This window comes from Mytilus edulis, chromosome 1 (assembly GCF_963676685.1).
Source record: "Mytilus edulis chromosome 1, xbMytEdul2.2, whole genome shotgun sequence".
In the NCBI taxonomy this organism is placed as follows: Eukaryota; Metazoa; Mollusca; class Bivalvia; order Mytilida; family Mytilidae; genus Mytilus; species Mytilus edulis.
The window spans coordinates 22,366,400-22,376,988 of record NC_092344.1 but is presented as its reverse complement, the minus strand read 5'-3'; the positions used below and the strand labels follow the sequence as shown (position 1 = coordinate 22,376,988).

At 31.5% G+C, this 10,589-nt stretch overlaps 1 protein-coding gene across 1 annotated transcript in view; it reads right to left on the bottom strand.

Moving 5' to 3' along the window:
- The window catches only part of LOC139527632 (DNA ligase 4-like), a 19,902-nt gene continuing 9,313 nt past the window's right edge, over positions 1 to 10,589 (bottom strand). The window contains exons 13-19 of the mRNA XM_071323169.1: positions 10,175 to 10,321; positions 9,463 to 9,580; positions 6,869 to 7,001; positions 6,351 to 6,486; positions 4,943 to 5,037; positions 3,324 to 3,476; positions 1 to 2,318 (exon numbers count right to left, since the gene is read on the bottom strand). Coding sequence (XP_071179270.1) covers positions 2,180 to 2,318; positions 3,324 to 3,476; positions 4,943 to 5,037; positions 6,351 to 6,486; positions 6,869 to 7,001; positions 9,463 to 9,580; positions 10,175 to 10,321 — 921 coding nt within the window. The 3' untranslated portion in view covers positions 1 to 2,179. The remainder of the gene's footprint in view (positions 2,319 to 3,323; positions 3,477 to 4,942; positions 5,038 to 6,350; positions 6,487 to 6,868; positions 7,002 to 9,462; positions 9,581 to 10,174; positions 10,322 to 10,589) is intronic.

The window sequence follows — 10,589 nt, the reverse complement described above, 5'->3', positions numbered from 1 at the left end:
TTATAAGTAAAAAATATTTATTTTCTAACAAACAGCTGCCATGTAAAATATATAAAACTGTTCTCTAATCTACTCATATTTTTCTTACATACTACATGTACATATCTTTAAAAATTAATACAATTCTTCCGTCATCTCTCAGTCATAACATCATTAAATAACAAAATACATATAAAATCACAAACATACAAATTTACAACATCAGAATATCATAACATAATAATGATTATTATATGACTATAAATTTTCTGTTTTCTCATTGGCTAAAAGCATAGGAAATCCTCTTTGATAAAACATTATATTCACCGCGTCAAAAATCACGAGAGGTTAATATAAGATTTGGAACAGCGTCCGTGTACCTAAATATAGAAACGGGGAATTCTTGTTAGCTATTAAAGGGATGTATAAATAAAATGGTTTTTAATTGGACGACCGAATAAATATCAACCAATCAGCGCTCTCGACATAAAATCGTTTCGATCTAACAGACGACAGTTACATGTTTCCGGCAACAAAGTATGGCTGGAGCAGCAGAAGTAGCTACTGAAAAACGCTTTCCATCGTTAAATAATGAGGAAATTAAGAAGATTTTGATAGAAAAGGATTCTAAAAATACTCGCCGATCAACAGATGTACATGTATCTAGTTTTTTATTCTGTTGTATTCAATATTGTTCATGTTTTGTTCTTTAAAAATTGAAATGATACAATATTCTTCTAGTTTTAATTATGCAGAATTAAATATGCCTAAAATTCAAACCCAAGCATAAAATAAAAACAGTCTAGGCAAAATACCATCTAACCAAGGATATATTTCACAATCTAAAAATATGAAAATGACACTGAGAACTAAAGAGTTATATAATAAAGCAATTGTTGACTTTTGATATCAGTTGATACAATGATTTATCAACCCCAGATGTGATATTCACCTCGGCCGTTGGCCTTGGTGAATATCACATCTCTGGGGTTGATAAATCATTGTATCAACCTCATCAAAAGTCAATAATTGTATATTATCTCATTTATTTAAGGACTGGATAATAAGGTCAGATTATGACAATGGTTCAAGGGTTATTTCCCATTACAAATGCATTACTTTCATCCAAATCTAGAATTATTCAATTAAAATAAAGACCATGCAAATTAAATGCAAGTACAAATCTTTCAGCAATTATAAAACCCAAACAACAATTGCTTGAATACTTTTCATCAAGTATTTGCTTGGTTCCTGAAATAAAGGGAAGTAATATAAAACAATACACATAGAGTGTTATCTCCCTTATGCATTCATCAACAGAATTCAAAACAACTTTAGTGAGATGCCTTAATTTAGGTATATATATAAATTTATTTGAAGAAAAATTCAAGTGTTAAAAAGATTAAAATAGTTTGAGGCATTGCAATTGTTAAAATAAGTTTGGTGAAAGGACAGTAAATTTGACAAATATACAGAAAAAGTTTTAGTTTTCATTTGTATTTTTAGTGCATAGAAACCACATTAAAATGTAAAAAAATCCTCATGAAACCATTCACTTGTTTAATTAAGCAGACCCTAATATTGAACAGTCAGTTAATTAAGTTACAGCCAAGTGCAAGTCTTTTTAATTATTTGCTGGGTGTAAAGACACAATTTTTCAAAATTCATACACATTCATGATTGCAATTTTATTTGATAGCCTAAACAAATTAATCTAAGATAAACTAAAAATATTGAGTGTGCAACTAACATATTTCATTAAATACTAGTACATCAATCATTTTACCATATTACTGCACACAAAATGCCATTATTTATGATCTTGAAAATTTTTGTCATAAAAGTCAAAATAAAACATTGAAACATGACTGAAACTTTACCTAGCTATGCTTACATTTATAAAAAGTAGATTTCATGTTTGAATGACAAAACAACCAGCGAAACAAAACATCAACCTCTCACATGCTATCTGCTACATCATATTTATAAAATCAATTCATTTTACAAAATTTGTTCTACTATTTCTATCTCAGCTAAAACAGTTACATTATTTGTAGACGTAAATAATTTTATATATACTTTCAGATTTGAATGTAAATGTTTATCTATTTAGGACAACACTGGTGCCTTCGCCTTTCTACTTTTTCCTACTTAAATTTAACAGAATTTTGAAAAATAGAAATAAATGTTAATAGTTTGATTATGTTGGTTCAAATTGTCTCTCTGATGATAATTCTCCTTCCTCCACACATTCTCGTACCCATTCTGATGTTACGATATGAAATTTCTTCCTTCTATTGCGCCTTTCTCTTTTCATCTCAGGTACTCTTGACAAATCTCTGAAAACACAAAAATCACTAAAATATATTCTCAAATTCTTATTCATTTCTATAATTTGTTTACTAAATGTTACCTGTAAAGGTTATTAAGGTGGTACCCAATACTCTCACCAAAATTAATTTGGCTCGTTTAATTTTCATAAAAGTATGTCAAATTATTTACTTTGACCCTTTAACAAAAATATAAAAATTTCAAAACCTTTGAACCAACCATTTTGTCAGAAAAATTACACTGGTTATATAGCAGTTTGACAAACACCAACTTTGATCATTGAGAAGCTTAATATTCCTTTTACAACACAACGTTATTAAAACGTTTAGCTGACTTTACGGAGTTATCTCCCTGTAGTGTTAGGTACCACCTTAAGAAAATGCTAATGAAAAATTTCATAGTCCACTTTTGTATTTAGAATGAAGCAACTCTAATTTTTTAATACACAAAGTATTTGTTGGAACTTTCAGATTTATATGTTGCTGATTTAATTAGTCTGCATATTATTTGTTTAATTTTCAAACAACTGCTTCCTTTATTCTTGAAGAAATATTTTAGAAAAAGATTAGAAACCAAATACAATAGATTATGCTATTAAGCTAGGGGAGATAATTTGCAATTTTGTTTATTAAATTCAGGGGGAGGTAATCAAATTGAAGATAACAGTTATCTAATCTAATTTAATAACATTCACTTCAAAACTGAAAATTCTATATCTATTAAGGTTGAGGAAAATTTGACACTTTTCTTCATTTTATGATATAATTTGAAATTAGTAGGAAATAGATGTGTAAATGTGTATTGTGTCATCAATAAATGTATGTTGGCAGGGATATCGAGAGAGCAAATGCACCTTTCATTCAAACATTTTTAAAAGGCTCTCAAACATCGTCTGCTGCCATTGAAAACTCATCAAGTTTTCACAGACCATAACATATCTTTAAACCAAATTCATTTTACTTAATCGTTAATTTTGTTCTGACTTCTTGCACTTAATTTGTTTCAACACCTACTTCTTATCTACCAGCACATGTGACACTTCATCGTCTAGTTCATCTGTAGTTATCCCTCCAAAGAAACGTAGTTCTAATTCTAATAGATCTAAACTGGAATCCTTAATGTGAGTTGTGGTATCATCAATCACCAAATATTTATCAATATAAAATCTGAAAAATATGTAAGAATTTGTAACTGTATTTTTATGCTAGATGAATGTTGATATGAAAACTGTTGGTTGCTTTATCAAAATGTATTACTTTTTTATTCCCCACCTACGATAGTATTAAATTGTAACTGTATTTTTATGCTAGATGAATGTTGATATGAAAACTGTTTGTTGCTTTATCAAAATGTGTAACTTTTTTATTCCCCACCTACGATAGTATTAAATTGTAACTGTATTTTTATGCTAGATGAATGTTGATATGAAAACTGTTTGTTGCTTTATCAAAATGTGTAACTTTTTTATGCCCCACCTACGATAGTAGAGGGGCATTATATTTTCTGGTCTGTGCGTCCGTTTGTCCGTTCTTCTGTCTGTCCGTTCGTTCTTTCATTCATCCATTCGTTAGTCTGTTCATTCATCCGTCTGACTGTCCGTCCGTCCGTCCGTCCGTCCGTCCGTCCGTTTGTTCGTTCGTCCATCAGTTCATTCGTCCGTCCGTGCGTCTGTCCATCTGTCTTGTTTCAGGTTAAAGTTTTATGTCCCACCTACGATAGTAGAGGGACATTATGTTTTCTGGTCTGTGCGTCCGTTAGTCCGTAAGTTCGTTTGTTTGTCCGTCTGTCCGTTGGTCCATCCTTCTGTCCCGCTTCAGGTTAAAGTTTTTGGTCAAGTTAGTTTTTAATGAAGTTTTAAGTCCAATCGACTGCAAACTTAGTATGCATGTTCCCTATGATATGATCTTTGTAATTTTAAAACCAAATTAGAGTTTTTACCCCAATTTCAGGGTCCAATGTACATAGAAAATGATAGTGCAAGTGGGGCATTCGTATACTGGGGACACATTCTTGTTTTACTCTAAGATCACACTACTTGGAATATCAGTTTCTGAACATGCTTTATCTATATTCACTATCTCTGTGTTTCACCTGTCTACAGCTATTGAAATAAGACCAGTACAAGGTCTGAACCTGGTTCATCACATTTAGTTTTTGCAGACCAAAAAATTAAATAATTCCATGAAATTTCAAACTATCTGCAAACAGGAAGTGGCTGCACTGGCGATCTAAAATTGCTTGCAGGCTCTAAGCTTCAACAATATGAAGATCCCAACCAAGTACAAAATCATTCCCTTCCATAGAAGTCAAAGAAACATTGATGAAAAATGCTTGTGTCAAATGAAAGTGTTTTAAAATTTTCAAAAGAATGACAAAACAGGAAGTGGATACATGGCAGATCTAAAAACTACTTACACACTACAACTCAACATCATCAAGCTACAGACCAAAATATAATCTCCATTCCCTTTCATAGAAGTCAAGAACATTTTTTGACAATCTTTTTATCCCAAAGAAAAAAGGAGAGAATGATGGAGTTGAGCAGTAATTAGACCTGCTTTAAACATTGGTGACTCAGGTGAAAAAGAAGCTTATTATCCATGTTTATGTGACCTGATTAATATTTACAAACCTGCAAGTTCTGAACAGTCCATATGGAGACTCATCAGGGAAATATTTCTGTTCTAGTTCTGCTATATCAGTTTCATTGACTTCATCTATATCATCCTACAAACATGTATAGTTATAATGAAGTAAAACCACCATGTTCTTACATCTATATCATCCTACAAACATGTATAGTTATAATGAAGTAAAACCACCATGTTCTTACATCTTACACATACTCAAATATTTGAATAAAACATAAAGGAAGAAATTCACTTTAAGTTAATAAATAAAAAGTAAATGTAAACCAACTTTTAAGTAAATAAATCTCTAGAAATGTGTATCCCAAATTATTGCTATTTATTTTCCAGGAAATCAATTTTAACTTATATAAAACTTTATTGATGTCTCCTGCAAAATTCTAAATGCAGTACTAATTAAGACCTGTGCGACTGACATAAAGATCATAAAATATTTCCATACACCAAATATAGTTGACCTATGGCATATAGTATTAGATAAAAAGACCAAAACTCAAAAACTTAACTTTGACCACTGAACCATGAAAATGAGGTCAAGGTCACATAACATCTGCCCACTAGACATTAGACTTGCTACAATTCCCTTTCTAATATTTCTCTCTTACTAATTTATATGTTTACTGATAAGTGCCGGCCTACTGATTGCCCTTGGAGATGTCAGTATAATTGTAATCTCCTAGTTATACATGTAGCACTAAAATTATTAAAGGGGCAAAATTGAAAAAATAATAATAATTAGGAAGGGACATGTAGCAAGTCTAACTAGACATGTACACCTTACAATCATTCCATACAACAAATATAGTAGACCTTTTGCATATAGTATAAGAAAAACAGACCAAAACACAAAAATTTAACTATAACCACTGAACCATGAAAATGAGGTCAAGGTCAGATGACACCTGCCAGTTGGACATGTACACCTTACAGTCTTTTCATACACCGAATATACTAGCCCTATTGCTTATAGTATCTGAGATATGGACTTGACCACCAAAACTTAACCTTGTTCACTGATCCATGAAATGAGGTCGAGGTCAAGTGAAAACTGTCTGACAGACATGAGGACCTTGCAAGGTATGCACATATCAAATATAGTTATCCTATTACTTATAATAAGAGAGAATTCAACATTACAAAAAATTTTAACTTTTTTTTCAAGTGGTCACTGAACCATGAAAATGAGGTCAAGGACATTGGACATGTGACTGACGGAAACTTCGTAACATGAAGCATCTATATACAAAGTATGAAGCATCCAGGTCTTCCACCTTCTAAAATATAAAGCTTTTAAGAAGTGAGCTAACGCCGCCGCCGTGGCCGCCGCCACCGGATCACTATCTCCATGTCGAGCTTTCTGCAACAAAAGTTGCAGGCTCGACAATATATAACCTGGTTCACTCTTTCAAACACGTTCTTCAGTTGTTCTGCTGTAGTATCCTCAGTATAACTGTCTCCAAACTGATCATAATCTACTTGGAATGACTTTTGAGTTTTTGGTGACGTGTGAATCATATCTCCCGGTGACCTGAAATACAGGGTTGTTCTTCTCTAGTAAACTATGTTAATGCCTTGTCAAATATAATGAAGGAAAATATAGATTTACCATGTCTGTTCTCAGTATGAACAATATATATTTGAAGCTCTCAGATGGATAACAAATTTTTTTTTTTTTTCACCTGTAAGAGCAGACTTGTATGGTAGGTTAAAACCAATTAAAATACTGTGTGTCATCTATATGAATGGTATTCTTCTGGCTAAATCAGGGGATAAAAATGAAAAATATTTCTGACAAGGTGCATACTTTTTTTAAGACTGATTTGTAGGCTAGAGAGGTGTATTATAAATATACTTTTAATCTATTAGTAAAGTAGTCTATTAAATGTTGTATCTATAATACTTTAACTTACCATGGTACCCATGTGCCACCTTCTATACATCTATGAAACCATTCAAGCTTTACAATATCATACATATCGCGCTTTATTAGATTGGTTACTCTTAGAGCTACTTTTTCAGCTAATACACAAAATGTGGATGAACCTGTAAAAAGAAGGGAGATAATCTCATAAACCTGATATTTACTTTCAATCTTGGTTTTTATGAGGGGGATTTAATGTTGAACTTGTCCTTCTGTATCTCTATCCGTCCGTACATACGTCCCAAAACTGATTTCTGTTCTTTAACTAATGTGTGTTTCAACTGAATGGATAAAACTTATACAATATGCTTATTATCACAAAAAACAGACAAATGTTGAATTTGGGTGAACTCACTTATCCTGCTATAATGTTATAAAGTTATATGTAAGTGGGTGCATCATCTGTGTCCCATGCAAGGAAATTTTCCCCATTTATTTTTTATTTAAGAATTAATTCATGGAAGCAATAGATTGTTGGAAATTTACACATGGCCTGGGCCGTGATATTCAAATTTTATTCTGAGTGTTAGCGAGGGTAAAATTAACAAATACCAAGACCCAGGCCATGTGTAAATTTCCAACAATCTATGCCTTCCATGACTTATTTAGATTCTAAAAGGACAAATGCAGTCATTAAAAAACTGAAGAGATGGTGGGTATGCTGTGTGTGTGGCTGTTCTTTTTTCCTCCCTGCTAAATAAAGCTCAAACATCTTAATAAATCTGTAGCTTGCATGGGTTATTTCATGATTAGCTGCTAGAAAAAATCTGTTTAATTCTTTTAATTCTCAAACCCAACATTTGCCATTTTTAATTTACATGTTTTTCTCCTAAGCTTCCGTCAAATCCAAAGTTGACATTTCATAATTAAGGAGCCGCCATGTTGACTTTCGATGGTTCATGTAACAGAAAACTTTCAGCTTTAGAGGTTTCATTTGTGTGACGTCATGTTTTGAAATGGCTTAAATGCGCAAAAAACATTAATAGGAATTTTATTTTATTTTTATTTTGTTGATTTCTCCAAACTCTGATGCATTACTTCTTTTATTACATTGGTTGCAATGAATTACATTGATTTCCCAGTTAAATAAAAACCGAATATTTCATATGTGAAATAAACCTGGTTATTTCACTCTCTGAAGTCATACAACAATATACAATTATGGCCTGTTGAAAAGGTGAATATCCAAAATTGTTAACACGAGAAGGTTATTTCATTGAGGGCGCAGCCCGAAGTGAAATAACTTTTAAGGGTTGACAATTTTGGATATTCATCGATTCTAAGGAGCCACAATTGTTTGATTATACCGAACTAACAGTGGAGGGACATTTTGAACATATATTTTTAACATAACACACAGCCTGACGTTTGAAAATACATTTGTGTTCGAATTTCTCGAATTTACAACAAAAGTAGAATCTTTTTGTAAAATATTGATGGCCCTGAAAAGGACCGTTTATAAGAGATATTATCGGCTGCTGGCACTCTCAACTCTATTCCTGTCCAATGCCTTATTTCCTCGTCTCTCGGTGGGCTTCCAGTGTAACATGAACGCTGCCATTTTGTTTATTTACGTCTGTGACGTCATTTTCATGGGAGGTAACTCAAGTACAAATCAACAAACTCAAAAGGTTATTCACCGGTGAATAATAGGGTTATTCACTGCTGGTGTAAATTTCTAGGGTAATTTGTCCTTTCTTGCAATTGAATGAAAATTAACTGAATTATTCCATATCATAATCATAACGGTTCACCCAATAGAATTGTTTGAAATATATGTAAGGTATAATAATAGGCGTTGTCAAGACGTTGATAACGTTGGATCAAAATAAATTGTGAATGTGTAGAAAAAAAGATATAGTTCCTTACATGTTTCACATTAATTTCTTTAAAAAAAACCATTTGCCAATGTAATAAAAAGAATAACTAATTAAAGAATTAAAATATCGAAAAATATTCAACTTGTGACCGAAACAACACTGATAATTAACTAATGCGCTACGCACATTCTTAAATTAATGTGTTGTTCGGTCACTTGTTGAATATTTTTCTCTATTTGAATTCTTCGATTAGTTATTCTATAATAATATGCATCCGAATAAGAATAAAAGTTATTTTGTCTATTTTTATCATTAATTGCACTTTTAAAAACAATAAAATCAGCAAAGGGTCTGCAAAAAGGTTCCAATACATGTAGATTAACGTGGGAAGTATATTGTAACAGCCATTATTATGTATATCTCTGAGTCTGTGCTAAGTATAGATATATCAAGAATTTTATCACAATGTTGTTTACAAAGCGAAAGAAGCACGTCATATTAGAATATTCTATAAAATGATTTTGCTTAATTTTCTACAGACAGGCACTGAAACAAGCTTTTGACTAGTGAACCATCTAAATAAAAAGAAATAATTCAAATTAAATTAAATTGAAATACTAATTTAAATTAGAGACTCTAAAGAGCCTGCGCCACAAACCTAGTTCTATGTGCCTCTTCGACCATGAACTCCAACATTGTCAACTAGACTAGTATAGAATTTCCATGACAAAATCTCTATACTTTTAAAAGGTATTTCACCTACCTGGATTTTGAACAATAGTTCCTCCATATTCTATGATCTTCTTTTCTGCTTCAGGTTTAGAAAAAGATGAAGATCCATTAACCACACAGAATTCTTTACCTTTTAGCATTTCTGACACCTAAAACATATGTAACTCAACAAATGATAGATACACTATGCCATTTATTCTATATACTTTCAACAATAATAAAAGAGATAACAGTCTTTTATTCCTGTTATGTATATTTTTTATGCATCAAGTCAAATCTAACAGATTTGAGCAAGGCCTTTTTTAACTAACAATAAATGAAAGCAAATCAGGATAATTGAACTTCTGATAAATATAACAGTGTAGTAAAATAGATATGGTGAACATATATATCATACAAGATATACTTATTTATACGATGGACATCAAAGGAACATTGCTTTTACTTCTGAACTTCATCTCAAGTTACCATAAGTTCCTTAAATAAGAGCTAAAAAATACTCAAACAGTACAGTAAGATGTATTTAATTGAGATAATAAATTTGTCATTTGCAACTAGCCACTTGACCATCCAAAAATAAAATCTCAATAAATAAGATGTGAAAATAGATTTGGCTTTGTAAAAAAAAAAAGCTTAAACTTTATACTTGTGCTCCTCCTTTTTTTTTAAGAATCTTTGAAACACCATTGATACATGTATTACTAAATCAATTATATAAAAGTTGATTACTATTCTGATCTTACCTTTGTGATAGATGAAGCATCCACACCTTTAAATCGATCAGCTAATGTTGGACGGACTACTCTGCTTACAACTTTACGTTTTTTCTTGGCGGGTCCAGCGTCTTCATTAATTTCTACACGCCCACCAGCTAATTTGCCTCCAGATTTCTGAAAAATGAAACACTTACTGTGTAAAAGCCTACATTTTATAAAACCTAGAGATCAAGATACAACTGTACTTTGATCAAGATACAAAGAAAATGAAAGCTTTTAAAAACTGCAGTATTTTCATTTGTAAGAATAATACAGCAGATGAAGATTAATCTTTCAATCACATTTTACTACTATGGACACAGTACATATAAATGTGGTGATGATTAGAATTCAGAAATGAGTTAAAAAAGTTTCAATGGTCTATCAACTTTTTAAATAAAAT